The 19,058-nt window shown below is 42.8% G+C and overlaps 1 protein-coding gene across 1 annotated transcript in view; it reads left to right on the top strand.

Annotated features, from left to right (window-relative positions):
- Positions 1-17,991, top strand: part of C13H9orf92 (chromosome 13 C9orf92 homolog) — a 49,006-nt gene extending 31,015 nt beyond the window's left edge. The window contains exons 2-4 of the mRNA XM_031654266.1: positions 5,984-6,111; positions 6,604-6,667; positions 17,728-17,991. Coding sequence (XP_031510126.1) covers positions 5,984-6,111; positions 6,604-6,667; positions 17,728-17,800 — 265 coding nt within the window. The 3' untranslated portion in view covers positions 17,801-17,991. The remainder of the gene's footprint in view (positions 1-5,983; positions 6,112-6,603; positions 6,668-17,727) is intronic.
- Positions 17,992-19,058: the final 1,067 nt, after the last annotated feature.

The following is a 19,058-nucleotide window of genomic DNA, read 5'->3' as shown; positions in this document are numbered from 1 at the left end:
CAAAGACCCTCAAATACGTGGCACAGCCCCAAACGCAGAAAAGAGGTTTTCAGCAAAGTACTAAAAGGATCTCTCTTTGGCCAGGGTTGTTTTGTTGATGTTCTAGAAGGAGAATCAAATAGCATAGTACTGGATGTGGGAGTCCAGGTTTAAGAATCATCCATGTGATCAGGACCTGAGAGAATTAGCAGAGCCTGTGATCAATATACATCTAGTTCTGCACACATAGGCAGCGGAGAGTGTGAACTCGACCAGAGCGGACATGGGGAAGTAGGGTCCTCTGAGCCCAGCTGGCAGGGTGCCACCCTTTCAGGCACTGACAAAGAGAAGAGTGCGTTCAGAAGAGACTCCCAGGACAGAGGAGTCTGGCGAAAAGTTGGAGGCTGTTAAACCAGAAAAAGAGAAGCTTCGGGGATCACACAACTGACTTCTTCATGTGTCTAAAGCATTGATTTGCAGACAAGAGACTGTTAGGGTTTGAATCCCCCCCTCCTTATATCCCCAAATTTGTATGTTGAAGAAAGCACAAAGGAAGAGCATTCTAACAGTTCAGATGGTCTGGGTGTGGGCTGAGCTGCCTTTTGGTGTAGTGTGCTTTGTAGTATTGAGGATGTGTAAGTGGAGATGATGAGATGACCAGTTTCTGGAGCTATTATAGTGAAAATTCCCGCAAGCCGGGGATGGATAATCTCCAAGATTTCCTTCAATTGTAAAATTCTATGCTTCTAACTCCAAAAGTATTTGGAAACAAAAAATTACCTGAAGATTTTAAATTAGGAATTGTTCTGTTTTTAGAAAGGACAGAATCTAAACAAGCATTAAAAAAGAACCAGTAAAATGTAATTCTACACAAGAAAAGGTGCAAATTTTTGTTTTGTTTTGTTTTTTGAGATAGAGTTTCACTCTGTTGGCCAGGCTGGAGTGCAGTGGCACAATCTCTGCCTCCTGGGCTCAAGCAATTGTCCTGCCTCAGCCTCCCGAGTAAACTGGGATTATAGGCGTGCACCACCACACCTGGATAATTTTTGTATTTTTAGTAGAGATGGGGTTTCACCACATTGGCTAGGCTGGTCTCAAACTCCTGACCTTGGGTAATCCGCCCACCTTGGCCTCCCAAAGTGTTGGGATTACAGGCGTGAGCCACTGCACCCGACCAAAAAGTGCAAGTTTTCTTTTACACTTATCCTAAGATCTACTCTCTTAGCAAAATTTTAGGTATACAGCACAATACTGTTAACTCTAGGGACTACACTGTGTAGTAGCTCTCCAGGACTTATGTGTGTCACATAACTTCATGCCCTTTGTCCAACTTCTCCTCATTTTTTCCCTCCCTCTTACCCTGGCAACTACCATTCTACTTTCTGCTTGAGTTTGACCATTTTAGATTCCTAACATAAGTGAGACCATGTAGTATTTGTCCTTCCGTGTCGGGCTTTTTTTGACTTAGCACAGCGGACTCCAGGTTCATCCATGCTATCAAAAAGGGCAGGGGCTGGGTGCAGTGGCTCCTGCCTGTAATCTCAGCACTTTGGGAGGCCACAGCAGGCAGATCATGAGGTCAGGAGTTTGAGACCAGCCTGGCCAACATAGTGAAACCTCGTCTCTACTAAAAATACAAAAATTAACCAGATGGGATGGGCATCTGTAGTCCCAGCTACTCAGGAGGCTGAGACAGGAGAATCGCTTGAACCCAGGAGGTGGAGGGGTGAGCCAAGATCACGTCACTGCACTCCAGCCTGGGTGACAGAGCAAGACTCCATCTCAAAAAAAAAAAAAAAAAAAAAAAAAAAAAAAAAAAAGGCAGGATTTCCTTCTTTTTAAGGCTGAGTAGTATTTCATGATATGTATACACCACATTTTCTTTATTCAGTTGTTGATGAACATTCAGGTTGCTTCCATGTCTTGGCTGTTGTGAATAATGCTGTAGTGGACACTGGAATGCAGATATCTCTTTGATATCCTGATACTCAATTCCTCTGGAAAAGGGCAAGAATTAACAGGGAAAATATTTCAAGAACCCAGTGGGCAGGAAGTACAAGAAGAACAATGATGCTGGGAAACACAGGGCATTGAATGATATTAAATACATTCGATACCACATGGCTGCAAAACAGGGTGGTTTACTATGAGCAGTATCTGTAGCTTTAATCCAGGCAGGTTCCTGTCCTGTCACTTAAGAGCTTTGTGTTCTTGGTCCATCTGTGTAACCTGTCTGAACAAGAGTTTCCTCATCTGCAAAGTGGGACAATATCACCTGGTTCACAGTGTCAGGAGGATGACATGAGACAATTAATGAAAACTGTGAGACATATGGTAAGCATTCAATAAAGAACTACAAATTTCATTAAGTATTCAATAAAAGAACTATGAATTTCATTGTGAAATTAGCGTCTTCAGAGTCAAAACCAAAGGCTTATTACACACACACACACACACAGAAAGAGAGAAACACAAATGACAAAAATCAAAGCTTTAAAGGAAATTTCTTTGTTAAGAGTCCATGATGTAAATAACAATCTTTCCTATGTCAATGTGAAGTTTCATTTGCTTACATTTTATCTACATTAAATAATTAGAAATCATGGTTTGCCACATCATTCCACATAGAACCAAGTGGAATGGTAGATTTTGATTTTTTTTTTTTTTAGTGGGTATCCAGCTCATTTGAAAGTCCTGAAGGCGGGCCCGTGTTTGAGACCTTTGGTCTGATGTATGGCCTTGGATAAACTTGTGTCATTCTTGGTTTTCTCATCTGCACCTAACTCATCCAGTTGCTGGAATGATGAAACGGGACCAGGCTTGGGCAAAGTGTTAGGTAGAGGGCTGATGAGCCTGTTACGACTGCATCCTCGAAGCTTTGGGATGGTGACTATAGGTACTGGCTCTACCCCAAGGATAAATGCCAGAAATACCATGGAAGCAAGGGTCAATTTATCCTGATAGAGCCAGTCAAAACGAGGAATAATGCGTGAAATTAAGGTAGATGAGGCTTTAAGGAAAGGAAAAACTTCTGTTCAGCAGGATCTTTTAGATAATGAAGTGGTCTCTAAGGAAACTTGAAGGCGCTCTACACTGGAAGAAAAACTAAAATGGGCAACCACTCTGCCTACTGAAATATGAGTGATTTCAAAGCTTCTGCCTTCTCTTAGTCTTTGCCGCTTCTCCTTCCTCTTTTAATTGTATGCTTTCCCCAAGGATGTTCCTTGATCCGAATTGCTCTTTATTCGAGGCTGTGATTCATTCCTGGTGTGGTTTAAATTGGCCCATGTTTGTGGTATCTGATGCTAGAGTAGTGTCTTAAAAAGGCAACCGCCATCTTTCCCCCAGGTTCACCCTTGGTGCCTTCCTGTCACCCCACTCCATGCTTGCAGCGGGCCGTCCGCAGCCTGGCCTGGCTCTTCTGCCTCAGTGTCAGCCTCCTCATTAGGCATGCTCTGGAGCTGGCTGGTGTCAGAGCCAGCCGATGCATCAGAATGCAGGGCATGCCTCCGGCTCCTGGGAAGCTGCACATTCCGCATGAAATATGAAGGCAACAGCCAGCCCAGGGGAGACCCAGGGTGGATTTAGAGGAAGAGCAGCAAAGGTGGCTGTTGGGGGAGGGCGGTTCTGCAGGGCCAGAGAGATGATGTGGGCACCTATCACATATTTTAAAGGCACCGCTTTGGTGGGGGAGAGGGATGCTGGGAGGGGCACCTGGTGTATGTATCCTCTTGGCTGCTCCTGACACACACTCCCTTGGTACATTCTTTCTGCATATGCTCACGGTATATCTGTGATTATGGTGATGTGCCCTTTTGAGATAGGCAGCCGGCTCACTCCCCGCTGTGCTCATCACTGATTCTTGAGTTTCTCTTTTGGGATAACCTGAAATCATAAGAGCAGTCCATGTGGATTTCAGAGCACCTGACAGTAAGAAACATAATAAAAAGTAATCATTGCCCAGCAAAGCCCTGGGGATGCTTGTCACACACCACCTTGGGTCCACAGAGGTTAAGCGTGCTTAACAGGCAGTGGCCTCAGATGGTTCCAAGGTCTGACATTAAAGCCTGTCCTCGTCTTTGTCCAGAATCCTCTAGTTTCCAGCCAAGGCTCCATGCTGGGGTTCCAGCCAGCCATTCAGAGATGAGGAGAAAACCATTAATCCCCACCATAGGCACTAAGAGATCACTGCATGCCTTAGACATGTCATAGTGTAATGTGCTGTGCACATATGCTTAGAACACTTACCCACTTGTAGTGTGCTTGGTTTATGTGCAGGTCACCAACTTAGCCACTCTATCCATGAAGCAGAAATGCTGTATTATCTGTTTTTATATAACCAGAGGATTGGTACATAGTAGGCACTCAATAAATACTGAGTAAATTATATTTGATGAGACTGCCCTCCCATACCATCACACATCCAAGTCATCAAAAAACAAGTCTACTGGTCCCTCCAAATACAGCAATTTTGGGAGGCCTTTTCTCCCCTAACCTAAATCCACAATGCCCGTTACAGTGTACTGAGGGTGTAATTCCATTTCATATCATTGATTACAGAGTATTACAGAGTATCCCACTTTCTTTTGATCAGAGAACATATATATATATATATACACACACACACACACACACACACACAGGAATATACATATATACGTGATGGAAGTAGTTTGCATTCCTTGTGTGTGAGATGAATGTGAAAGTTTTCTGCAAGAAGCTCCAAAGCAGTGATGTCTTCTGAAAGCCCCAGCTGTTTCTGGTTGGCAGTACTGCCTGCTGCATACCTTCTGGAGGTGTCATTCAACAGGCAGGTTCCACACTGAGGCTGCCCTGCTGGCTGGAATGTGAGACAATACATATGCTTGCTTTACATGTGGAAACTTTCAGTTTATAGAACTGTATTTGGTGACTTTGTTAATTTTATAAAGAAATTGGCTTTTTTTGTGAACCGAGAGGACTCTGTACTTCTGTTGGGTTCTTGATGCAGAGTAGTAGGAAGTAACAGGATTCAACTAAAGTGTTGGCGTTTCACAAGACCGTAAGCTGCCTGGGAGCCGGGCATCGTCTCCCCTGTCCACTGCTGTGTTCCCAGTGGCTAGATCATAGCTGGAACGGAGTAGACACTAAAACGTTGGGTTGAGTGGAGACTTTGACCTGCACTGTCACTTAGAGAGGGTGTCACTTAAACAGATCTGTCTAGATCTGCACTTTCTGTAGCAGAGAAAGTATAGTGCCTTATCCTCTAGCCAGTAATATGTTCAGGGTTGGGTCCATTAGAATCCTCCCTGGTTTTGATGTACCTATGCCAAGAGACAGAATTTCTCTGTTGGAGTTACTAAGTCGAGAATAGGATGCTAATTCAAAAGAGGAGAGAATTAGGCTATTAGACAAAATGAAAATATGGAGAGAGAAAGAGAGCCAGCAAAGCAGCCAGCCCTACCAGCATCATATGACTTTGTGTGTTCAGCCCCAGCTGAAGCTCTAACCCAGAATGTCTTGGTTATATGAACCAATAAATTACTCATTTATTTATTTGCTAGAGGTAATATAGAAGAAGGTTTTCATCGCTTAAAACTAAAAGCAGTCTGACTGACAGACTTGTTTCATACTATCCCTGTCTACTTTTAAAGCTATTCATTTGCCCCATGCTAACAGCTAATCTTCTCTTTACATTTAATGCATGTGGATCTCCTAAATGTCTATTTTCACGTGGCGGTTATTTTGCCCAGTCCTTTTGCCTGCTTTAAGCAGAACTGTGTTTAAGCCACATACTCAGGGCAGATATATCTGTCTCACAAAAAGACTGTAGAGAGAAGGAATACTTCAAATTTCGGGATAACAGACCTAACAGTTCCCACTGGTGTTGGATCCCCCAGCCCTACAGCACACAGCACCCCCTTGACAGTACACATTAACTCTGCAGTGGACCTTGGTGAGGACACCCTGCTCTGGACTCAGCTCTGCTGTGGCTGCACTCAATTGTTTGTAACTTGTTTTGCAGGAATGGGGCTTGGCCCCCAGCTAGAGGGGAGACGGCTTGTTTTCAGAGAACAAAGGAGAGGGAAGAAGAGAGATGTTCCTTGAACATCTACTATGTGAGAACCATCACCCAGGGCACGGCACCTGCCTGTGAGTTATATAATTTCTCTTGTCCGTAGCTGTGGATGCAAAGGCTCGGAGTAGTTCAGCAGTTGCTTGCACGTGGGCTGAGCTGTTTAAGTGACAGTGCAGGTCTGTCTAAATGCAAGCATCCATGCTTTTTCTACCACCACTAAGTTGTCTCCTGGGGCCATGTTTTGATTTGTTTTGTGCAGTCCAGACTACTCAGCACCATGCTGGCCACACTGTAAGTCCAATGATGACAGCACTGTGTTTATCGCCATTTCATACGAACCTAATGAGGAGGGAATGTTACAGAACACCCCCTCCACGGTGTGAGAGAATTGCTTGACATGGAGATGCACAGAAACAAGAGAAGTTTGGAGTCCAATTTCCTTCCTCTGTGGCCCACCCAGCCTCTGGGGTTGAAAGTGTGGCCAGGGAAAGCGTTCTGTTCCCGTACATGCAGGGGTGCCTCTGGCTGGGTGACAGCCACTGACCCACCTAGTTTTTGTTCTGCAGGTGTTGGAAAGAGGATGCAACCATCCCCAACAGGGAAGGGTGGAAAATGCTGCACTGTGCATGGGTGAATGTGCACATGTGTGTATGTGTGGTCCTGGGAGCAAGGGCCGGGCAGGGACCAGTCTGCAAAACAACATTAAGAAACCGAAACATTTTCCACTGAGAAACAGAATTACTGCCCATGGAATTCTTACCCAGCCTGAGAAGCGAGCAGCAGCCCCTCCTTTTCATTAGTTAAACAAAGAGGGTTATTTTTCAAACGAAAACTTTCAGTGTGGAAAACAATCTAATTCCCGGGGCTTTTTGAGAAGTGAGATTCTCAGCGCTCCAATAAACATGTCTATGTGGATATGCAGCTACAAAGGCAGTGTGGGTGCCCTGACCAAACCAGAGGGCAGGCCTGGCCAGTGGGGGACACGGGGACTTAGCTTCAGGCCTCTCATAACAATCCCAGGTAGAAAGGCCAACAGAGGGAATGAACCATGGCCTGGAAGATTTGAAGTGTTCTGCGAGAGAAAAAAAGCGAAAACAAAAATATTTTCTGTAAGTCCATTAAATGATCTCCTTTCTTCCTCCAAGTCAGTGAACTCCTTCTGGTTGGAAAATAATCTGCAAACTCAAGCCCTGCTAGGTTCAGTGGGGTGTGTTCCGCCTTATTGAATTCCTGGCCTTCAGAGATCTTTCAAAAAAAAAAAAAAAACTTTTGCCCACTTATGAACCCATGGGGTGATGTCACAGCTTTCTCTTGAGGGGTTCTCTTCATGGAAGCTCCTGGGTACTTGCGTTTGTTTAAGAGTGGGCAAGAATAGGAAGGCAGACTGCCAGGGTTCAAATTTGAGCTCTACCACTTAAAACGTGTGTGTGCTTACTGTCTCTGGACCTCGGCTTGCCCATCTGCAAAGGGGAATAAGAATGGTACCTACATCACAGAGTTTTCCTAAAGGTTAAATGAGAAGATGCTTACAAAGTGCTTACCACAGTTTCTGGACAAAGGAAGACCTCAATAAAAGTGTGGCCATTATTATGAAGTTAAAGGGACATGGCATATAGTCACAGACCTGAACTTTTAAAATTAATAAATATCATTCTTTGAGGTTTCTACTTTTCCCATCTCACTCATGGAAAGTGTGTTGTTTAAAAAAATAAAAGGAGACACAAAATAGCCTCTCTTCAAATCAGAGCTTCCTTCTCTAATCAGTCCGTGAATGTTTCGGGGAGTGCTCTATTTAACTTGGCTGGCCCCTGGTTTTGCTGTGAGTAATACATTGGGCTTAATTTCAAACTCTACACAGCCAAGATCACTGGATACTTGAGCTTCCCCAAGCTGAGTTGATACAGCTGCTCTGCCCCTGGTCACTGGTGAGTTGTCCCTGTGGATTCCAAAGGGTCTGAATATAAACAGGCCAAGGTGGATGGGCCAGCCGAGATGGTCAAGGACATGGGTTCCCACTGAGCAGGTGTCCAAGTGAGACAAGACTGAGGAGGCCTGGGGAGCCCTACAGTGTAGTCAGAGGAAACTGAGACAGACAGAGGGTGGCCAGAGATTATGGAGAGAGGGGCCTCGATGACGCTTGGGGAGAGCAGTGTTGCTTGGAGCATCCTTGCTCTTACAAAGGCAGCATAGGTGGTTGAAAGAAACCATCCTGATTTTGACATTGCCACAATGATAAATGAAGGGCATGAAAACTCTCCAAATTAGGGTCTCTGAGACCAATTAGGTCCGATGGTGAAGATTTGCTTGGAAAAAAATCGAGTATGGCTTTCTTTTAAACAAGGCTTCATTTCAAATGGAACTGAATAAACCAAATTCAATTTAGACATGTTTTTCCCCAGGAACTCAGCTCTGGCACGAAATAAGGCTTGCCTGAGGCCACTTGAGAACCGCAGTCTGTGGGACAGCCCTGTGATGGACAAATAGAGCAGAGTATTAATTTTGAGGCCTGTCGAACTCCAGTGACAGGCGGGCTGGTAAACAGATTGAAGAAGCTAATGACTACTTAGTGCTTTCCAGGATAGGAAATGTGTCTTTGGCTTCTGAGGTAGCAACACCCTTACCTTAAAAGGTTTGGATTGATGATCTGGGCCCAATAAAAGCCCCTTCTGAAATCTGTTGGGAAGCCCAAGCATTTCAAAAGTGAAAGATAATGAAGATGTTCTAGAAGCAATATCATTATGAGTATACATTATAAATGATAATTACAATTAATCATATTAGCCTTCATAATCTCCCAGCGTTATAACTCAACAATGGTAGATTCATCTTCTTTGTGTTCTTTGGAGGAAGATTTTGCCTTGAGCTACACATTTTCTCCTTTGATTTGTGGTGGTTTCTGCTTTCTGACTGATTTCTCTGTCTCCGGAAGACAGGCATGAGATGGGGAGGGAGGTTTGGGAATTAGATGAAGTTGTGGGGTCATGATGCCCGGCAAGTTCTAGAACCCCAGAATTTACTTGGCCCCTGAAGGAAGCACTCGAACAGCCCATCTTGTTATTTCAATGCTGTCAGAACTCTTTCATACTTCTACGTGTAATCCATGGTCAGGCGTTCCCCAATCCCCGCTGCAATCTAAATTGGCCTCCTTCTTTTATTCTCTCTCATAATTCCCTCTTCCTTCTCCCCAAGCACTAATCATGATTTTTAATCATTTCTTTATATTTATTTTATGTTTAGCTCCTCATTAGATATGAGCTCAATAGGAGAGGGATCATGTCTATTTTACTCACTACTATATAACGAATACCTAGCGTTGTGCCTGGAATAGGGAGGCAACCAATAAATAATTGTGAATGGAAGACATAGTGGGTTGCACAGCTTGGAAAAGCATGCCCCTTAGAATGAAGCCCTCTCTTCTCTCTCTTCCCATTGACGCCAGACATTTACTATCTCCCTATATACCACAAAGGCCCACAGTGACTTCCCATATGCTGAGTCCAGTGGCTTTCTGGGTCCTCATCCCTCGGCTGAGCTGTAGAGTCTGATAGAATCAACTCTGCCCTACTAGAAAGCCCGTTTTCTTGGCTTGTGTGGCTCCAGGCTCCATTCTCTGGTCTGTGCTCACTGACTCCTTCCTCCTCTTATGCTGTAAAGAGAGAAAGCTCATGGTTCTGGACACAGCTTGATCACATCCTTGTGCTGTTCCTTGTCTTGACAGCTCCTCCACTGTCTTGGCTCCAGCCTGCAACTTTTGACTAGGACCTACAAAGTCTACATTTCTAACCCTGAAATGCTCTTCCTCTTGCCTTCTTTTTCTTCTCCCAGTCACTAGGCTGGAAAACTTACTGTCTTTCCTCAACATCATTCCTCATATTTTCCAAATAGTCAACATATGAAAATACTGAAAATATTAATTCAGTGTCTTCTCATTGTCTATGACTCAAATCTCTTGATTGTCCAGACCGTCCCATCTTTTCCCAATTTTCTGCTACACATTATCCAAATTTCTCTTATGCCAACAACGCCTTTTCTATTAATACTGTCAACATTCTACTTTCCTTCAAGGTTTATCTTAATTATTTCCCACTTTAAGTCCCTGTGAGCTTCCCAATCAATTATAAATCTTGCTTTTAACTACCAACACACTATATATCTTTCAGTTGGCATTCTCTTAACTTTTTATTGAGTAATGAATTTCTATGTATTTGTCCATATTTTCAGGGAAAGCCTAATAAATAGATCCCTGGAGAGACTAACCTAGATAAAACAAAAGCATAAACTACTAACACACACCCTACAAACATTAAACAAAATATTAAGATGATATTATGAAGAATTTTATGTCAATGTCTCTGAACATGCAGGTGAAATGGACAAATTCCTAGAAAAATGCAAAAATTGGTAGAAGAAAAAAATGGATAATTTGAATATTCACATATTTGCTAGAGAAATTGAATATATAATTTAAAATTCCTACAAAGAAATGAGGCCTAGACATTTGAGTGAGGAGTTATTTCAAACATATGAGAAAAAATATGAGTGTTACACAAATTCTTCCAGGGATTGGAAAAAGGAAGAAATACTTCGCTACTCATTTTATGAGGCCAGCATTACTTTGATACTGAAACTTGTCAAGGACATTCCAGGAGAAGAAAATTATAGGCCAATCCTTCATTGTAATATAGATATAAAACTGTTGAGCAAAATAGTGGCAAACCAAATCTAGAGATATTTTTAAAGTATCAGATAGCATGACAAAATAGTTTCTTTTAAAAATGCAAGGTTGGTTTAACACTTAAAAATCAATATAATTCACCACAGAAACAGAATAAAGAAGAAAAACCATATGAATACCTCAAAAGATGAATAAAAAGCATTTGGTAAAACTCAGAATTTGTTTATCACTGAAAATATAACTGGCATCAAATTAGGATTAGAAGGGAACCCTTTCATCTATAAAAGTCTATACTTAATAATGAAATAGGAACACTCCTACTGGAGACCAGGAACAAGACAAGGATGTTCGCTCTTACCACTTCTGTCTAACAGTGTACTGGAGGTTCTAGCCAGCATAGTTTAGACAAGAAAAAGAAATTTCAAAATTTAAGGATTAGAAAAGACACAAACCTGATATTATCTGTGGACATGATTATATGCATAGAATCTACAGGTGAATTATTAGGATGAGTCAGCAAATTTAGCTAAACTAATTAATATAAAGTCAACATACAAAAATCAGTTATGTTTTGGTATACTTGCAACAAATATTAGAAAATAATACTTTAAATTCGATGCCATTTATAATAGTATTTAAAAAATTAAGCACCTTGTTAGGAATAAACTTAGCAAAATATGCACTTGACCAATGCATAGCAAATGCAGAACATTACAGAGAATAGTTTTTAAAGACTTAAATAAATGAGGAGATTTAACATGTAAATTGGATTGGGAGACCCACAGTTGTAAAAATGTTAATGCTCTGCAAATTGGCCTATGCTTCCATGCAATACTAGTCAAAATTCCAGCAGGTTTTCTTTCTCTCTCCTTCCTTCTTCGCTCCCATCCACCCTCCCTCCCTCTCTCCATTCCTTCTTAAAATTGGTAAGCTAATTCCAAAATTTACATAGAAATACAAAGTGTCAAAAATAGTCAAGACAAAATTGAAAAAGAAGAAACCTGAAGGACTTGTACTACCAGATATCAAAACTTATAAAGCCACAGTAATTAAGGCAATATGATATTGGTGTAAATAGAGACAAATGGATCCATGGAACAGAGTTGAGAGTCCAGAAACAGAGCTGCATAGAAATCACCTGATGTACAACACAGGCACCACTGCAATGTAGTGTGTGAAAATAAATGGTTGGGTGAATTGGATTTCCAAAAGAAAAAAAATTCTTTGACCCCCATCTCACACCATACACAAAAGTCCCTTACAGATGGAACATAGGCCTAAGTGTAAAAGGTTGAACAATAAAGCTTCTAAAATATAACATATGAGAATATCGTCATGAGCTTGGTGTAGATAAATCAAAACAATGCATAAAATTTGCTAACCATAAAACTAAAGATTTATAAATTGGTTTCGTTAAAATTAACAACTTCTCATGAAAAAAAGAAAAGAAAACACAGACAAACATTTAAGGGCATTAAAGGGCCAGTCATAGAGTGGGAGAAGGTATTTCCAAAAATATATCCAGAATATTTAAATATTTCTTATACAACAACAACAACAAGATGACATATAATGTATTAAAAATGGACAAAAAATTATTGAACAGTCCTTTTACAAAAGAAGATGTCTAAATTGGTAATAAACTTATGAAAATATGCAAACTTAGAATCACAATTCAATATTAACCACTTTCTTATCAGAATATAAATTTAAGATAAATTGACAATGCTGAATACTGGTGAGAATCTGAAGTGACAGGAATTCTTACATGCCATTAGCAGGCATGGAACCTGATGCCATGCTTTGAAAAATTGTTTTTGTGGTATCTACTAAAGCTAATATATGCATAGTCTCTGATACAATCATTCTCCTAGATATATACACAAAGAGATCTGCGTATAACGGCATCAAAAGTCACACACAAGAATATTCATAGCAGTGCTATTTCTACTAGCCAGAGCCTAGAAGCAACACAAATGTCTATCAACAGAAGAAAGGTGTTCATTATGGCATATATACAATGGAATACTATATAGCACTGAGAATGCACAAACTACTATATGCAACAGTATGGATAAAAATTATAATGTTGAGTGAAGGAAGAAATAAAAAATATTGTATGACTCTATGGACCTTCAATGTCAGACAAAACTAATCTATACTGATGGCTGCCCAAAGTGGGGTCACTCTTGGAAAGTGGGAGTCAAGATGGTAGCCTTACAGAAATGGCATTATTCTATGGCCAGGTCCAAATGGTGGTAATGAGGGTGTGTTCACTCTGAAAAATTAATCAAACTATACACTAATGCTAGGTATCTTAGATATTCTTCAAATTATGAAGTTTACCAAAACAACCACAATAGCAAAAACCCTTTACCAGAGGATCTGTATGAATTCATTTGAGGCTTAGCATTCATGTTTGCAGGCTGTTTTGTGTCTGTAGTTCTGGGGCTGTCTGCCTTCATAGTTGCCATTGCTTCTGTCTGTTGACATGGTTCTGTCACTTTCTTTTATTCAGCCCTTTGCTATCAGTCTAAACTTGATATATTCATCCTGATCCTTCATCTAGTTGTTCTGCCCTTGGAGCGAATTTCTCATTCTCAACTTCTGTTTCAACATTTCATGGCTGGGTGTGTTGGCTCACAGCTGGGTGTGGTGGCTCACGCCTGTAATCCCAGCACTTTGGGAGGCCAAGACGGGTGGATCATTTGAGGTCAGGAGTTTGAAACTAGCCTGGCCAACATGGTGAAACCCCGTCTCTACTAAAAATACAAAAAAATTAGCTGGGTGTGGTGGTGGGTACCTATAATCCCAGCTACTCAGGAGGCTGAGGCAAGAGAATCACTTGAGTTCAGGAGGCAGAGGTTGCAAGTGAGCAGAGATCGCGCTATTGCACCCCAGCCTGGGTGACAGAGAGAGACTCAATCTCAAACAAACAAAAACAGTAATAACAACCACCACCAAAATCACATTTCACTAATAATGTCCCATGTCAGGTAGTTCTACTTCTTCTGTATATTTTGTTAATGGCCTTGGTTTAATTTTATTGCTTAAATGTTCACTCTTTCCTTGTTTAATTTTTTTCTGTTTTGGCCTAATGATTTTTATGTTCTTTTTATCAATAATTTCATAATTACTATTACATTATCTGCTTGGCAATCTTTTTTTTCCTTCCCAATATCACGACTTTTAAACAGAGCTTTCTCCTCTACTTTTCTCTCTAATGGGGTAGCAGTATGGGGTGTGGAATATGAACTCTCTTATTCTTCACCCTTTACATCCAGCAGAAAGAGCCAGGTGATCCGACATGCAATAGGAAAGGGGGAAAACAAAGATTCACAAATGATAACTAATACAAGTGCTTCCCAGTTGCCCAGAGTGGTTTAACAGATTACTTTTCTTACAGATTTAGCTAAGAGGCCGTCTGACCTGAGTCCTTTTATGGACCTGTTCGGACTCGCTTTCATTTTTTCTTTTTAGAAATAAATCCTCTCGTCCTCAATCGGAGACACTGAAGAAAGCAGGGAGTTTGTATTTTTTAAATCCATATGAAGGTTTTGGCCAGGAATTTTTCAAACACTAGAATAAATTTTTAATTTGGACTTTGATATCCAGACAAGCCCAGCTCAAGTTCTCTTGGGTCTCCTTCCCAAAGACCAGACTTCAAACAGACACTGCTCGCTGTCTTAGCAGAAAGGCACCACAGCAGCTGCGACGGTTGCGGTCAGCAGAAAATGCTGCACATCCTGCCTGTCTGGGCAGGACCTCCGTTTGCTACACTGCACTGGAAACCAACACATCCTATTCCGTGGTCCTGAAGCAGAAGTCCTCAGAAAAGAAGGAAAGAACATGGAGACCATCGGGGCAGGAAATGCTGGGTTCCCTGCTGAGAGCATTCTCCATAACATGGGATTAAAATACCAAAGGGAAAAAGACAAACACTATTTTCTTCCACATTATGATTTGCTTCGTATGCTTTTCATTTTTTGTCTTTGGTGTTTGGATTGTAGAAGAAATAGATGAGTTTCTTACAGATGAGACCCCAGAGAACCTTGGGTTTAACTCTTAGTTTAACTTTCCGAAACTTGACTGACAAAACAGAGACTGGGAAGGATAAAAAAAAAAAAAAAAAAAAAAAAGAAGAAGTAACTGATTTTCTGTGACAACTATAAAAGCAGTTCATTTCCTTTTGGAGACTTAGATGGGAGACTCTAAGTAATTGAAACTTATATACGCAGAGTCCCCCAGAAAAGTGACCAACCTGGGGCTGTTAGCATCATTTCCTGTTAATTGTCACCTGAAATAACCAGTTGTGGAAATGGCACGGGGGCCTGAAGCAAAGGAATGTAGTCTAGCCCGCTCATGGTCCATAATGAAATACAAATGATTTAACAGCAGTACTGACAAGGTTCTCAGAATAAATCATTTCCATTCTCACCACTTCAGATCACTTACTGTAATTGCCTTGAGACAGAATGGGGGAGTTGGCCGTTGGTTACCTAAGCTCTGTGACAATTCCCCCCATTTACCCATGAGGACAAAATGCAGTTCTGACCTAATTTACTTCTCTTCCCTAAGGCTGAAGGGCAAGTACTGTCTGTATCCCAGGGAAATCTAGAAGTTAAAGGTGGCCAGAATAATTGCAAAGTTTTTCTGAGAATCCTCTACCTGTGTGTTGACTCCGAAGTGGCCTCTTGCAGGCCCGAGTGCTCAAATGAGCTGCTGTGGCTGGGCTTGCCTGGGTTTTCTACCAAATCACATACCTGGACAGATCTGTAGTTTGAATGTTTGTGTTCCTGCAAAATGCATGTTGAAAATTAATTCCCAATCCAATAGCATTAAGAGGTGGGGCCTTTTGGAGGTGATTAGCCCTCATGAATGGAATTAGTGCCCTTATAAAAAGGGCTTGAGGAAATAAGTTCACCCCACCCACCTCTGCTCTCCCTTCTGCCATGTGAGGACTCAGCACAAGGGGCCATCTGTGAAGCAGAGGCAAGGCCTTGCCAGACACCAAACCTGCTGGCACCTTGATCTTGGACTTCCCTGCCTCTAGAGCTATAAGAGACACATTGCTATTATTTGAAAATGACCTAGTCTGAGGTATTTTTTGTAGCAGCACAAATGGACTCAGATAAGAGCCAATCATACTCTCCTGTGTATTTCTTCCATTTTCTCCCAATCTTTCATCCCACTGCAATGAGTAAGGTTTGGAACCTCTCTTTCGTTTCTGGAGAGGCCAAGTTCCTCTGTACTCTTGATCAATAGGGAGTTATGAGTCTCTGTGAACTATGCTTCCCATTTGAGTTAGTCATCCTGTTCTCTTGGCCTCCTCTGCACTTTGGCCATGCCTGCGTATTGGTTTGTCTACCTCCTTTGGGCTGAGAACATCTGGGAATGAGGAACCTGATGTGTCTCATCATTGTATCTCCACCATCTGCCAGAGCACACAGGGAACAAGTATCTGAGGAAAGCAAGGGAGGGGAAGGATGACAGGAAGAAGTCTTGGCCTACTGGCCCAGTTCCCTGGATGTGGTTGCAAATTGATAAGATGCACAGAAACAGAACTTCCAGGGAAGCTCCCTGGAAAATCTTACTCTCAGATGGAAACTCTGATATGAATGCCACTACAGTATTCATAGAATCAGGATGACTGGGCAGCCATCTCCCCCAAGACCTGCCAAGACTATGTCATTTCCTTATCTGATGCTGAGAGTCTTAGCTCTGGTCCTTGATATCCAACACAAGATGGCCATCCTGGACAAAGCCTGTGTCTAGGCTCCTGCTGGCCCACTCACCGTCATTCCACTATGGCCAAGTAATCATTCCCAAAGGACAGATCCTGCCACTGTCCTATTCCAGAATCAGATGCTCATTCCCAGGCCCCACCTGGCCTTTGAGGCTCTCCAACAGTGCCCGTGGCACCACACAACCCTCCAGACTCCCCAGAGATGCTCAGGCCAATCCTGTCATCCCCAGTGTGCTTAGTCCTAGCTCGGACCTTTCAATGCTTCTGTGCCAATAGGTATTCATCTGTTATTTCAAGAAATCTTTCTGAGGGACCACATCCAGCTCATCTTTCTCACACTTTGTATGTTCTCCTTGCTCGGGTGCCCCGTCTGGACCACATCCTGCCCATCCTCCTCCCCCCATGCATTCCTTCTGTCAATGCATATTTCGAGAAACTTACCACGTGCTAGGCCCATACTTTGTGAGAGGCGGAGCTGAGATTCAAATCCAGATCTAAACAACTAAAGAGCCTGGTTCTCCATGACAACACTCCACAGCACCACCCGCCCCTGAGGCCTCTTTGACATAGACTTAGCTTCTTTTCTCAGTGAAAAGAGACATCACTTTGACCGGAAAAGCAAGAGTCCCATCAGTTGGGCTGTAGCCCCCAGGATCCATCTCTTCAATAGTTTCCATACACCACTTGTGGAAATAACATCACTGTGTCGGCCTGGGAGACACCTTTCTTGGAGTGCAAGACAGCAGAAGGGCTTCAAAAAGGGAACTGAGATTGGGATAGAAAGAGGAAAGCACTCCTCCCTCTCGTCCAGTGCTCCCTCACACACTAAGTGGAGACCCTTCCTTTGGGAAGAAAGGAAGCAAGTAAAGGAGATGGAGGCAGTGGTGAGGAGGGGACTCTGCCAGCCAGAATGTTGCATCACCATCCAGAGCCATGGCACAGTGGCTGGACCGAGAAAAGGATACGGATTTGGATATAGGGGCTGGTACCCTCCTTCCCTTCGTAGCTGGCTGGGCCTGTGGAGAAGGAATCTCTGGATGTGGGCCTGAGGTTTTGAGTTCACTCATAGTGGGTGACAAAAATGAGATGGTTATTTGTTTTACGGTAATGATCTCCATGAGGCTCCAAACTCTGGAGCTGCAGTCGGCACGCCACACGGCAGGCCTTCCTTCGGGTGTGAAAGGATTTCCTTGGTTTGGTGGGATTCGTTTGTTTTTTAAACGAGGCTGTTTATTTTCTCTTCTTTTAATGTGATGATTTTTTTTTCAGACTCACAAGGAAGATACATAATGTACAGCCGAATCTACAGTCTCCTATTTTGTCAGCTGCTTGTGTTGATTAAAACTTCAATAAAGATCCTGTGATAAAACAGAGCTATGTTCAAAGGATCTTGTTATGTTTGTAAAGGGCTGAGCTTGGCAGAAAACATGTAGAGTATAGCTTTGCTACCTTGGTATTTTCCTCCTTTTCCAGGTGAGAGAGGGAGAAGTGGAGGAGACACATACAGTGGTTTCTAGTACCTGTGGGATCGTCAGACAGCACGTGTTTAACCAAGTCCCAAATAATAAGCAGGGTCCAACTTAAATGCATGAAAATTGTTTATCAAACTGGTGTTAAATGTGTGACCAAGAGCAGACCTCCTCCCATAGGTCTGACTGACAGCCTCTCTCTGCAAGAGGTCCCAGCCTAACAGGGAAGGGGAGGAGGCAAGCCAGGGGCAAAGTGAGGACACAGAGCTCCAGGAATTCCATACCCGGTGATTCACCCAACTCGCCCAAGCTGATCCATTCCAGCAAGATTCCAATAAACTGCCAGTAACACATTGTTTTAAAGCCCAGAAATCGCTGAAGGCTCTCAAGGGAGAGGTGTCAGTGGTGCCATCTACTCCCCAACCCCTTTTCCCCCTTCCCTCCAGACAGCCCATTCCTGGCAGCCGCTGAAGTCTCGCAACTCTTATTCTGAAAGAAACCGAGAAATGGATGTACGTGAACATCAGGCTTGCCAAAGTCGCTGACTTTATGCAAAGCAGGCAAGTGCAGTCAAAACACTTACAGCAATCAATTCGAGTTGTTGGGTAAAGTTTTTTCCGTGCCCCATACATTATTGAACAGTTAATTTCGTCTTTGTGCCTGCAAGACATTCCAGCTCTCAGATGACAGCTTTATCCATTAAGGAGTGCCTGGTGACAGCCGTGCAGCAAGAGCTTTGCCAGCCTGGCCTGCCGGGAGGCGCGTCTGCATCACCACCGAGAAATCCTGGGACATATCAACATCTTAATCAATATGCGAGAGTCAATTACCGGGGAAGCGAGGGCTTAAGCAGGAGCTGATGATGAGGTTCCCGTGCAAATGGACTTGATCAATACGCAGCTGAATCTCACACGTGGATTCACATGAGCCCTCCCACGGCACCCAGTCCCCAACTGGCAGGCCAATCACACCGCTCCTAGCCGCCAATCATCTGCTTTACTAGACTCATTACTGCTCTTCTTTGATTCATTCCTTTGATAGAAGTATTGGGAACAGAGAAGCAGAGTTGAGGGAAACAACCAAAACGTGCTGCCTGGACTCACAGAGAACTCATGGAGAATTCTACACAGA

The sequence above is a fragment of the Papio anubis genome, chromosome 13 (genome assembly GCF_008728515.1).
Source record: "Papio anubis isolate 15944 chromosome 13, Panubis1.0, whole genome shotgun sequence".
Classification (NCBI taxonomy): Eukaryota; Metazoa; Chordata; class Mammalia; order Primates; family Cercopithecidae; genus Papio; species Papio anubis.
The sequence above is the reverse complement of the archived record's forward strand: the minus strand, read 5'-3'. Positions and strand labels throughout refer to the sequence as shown.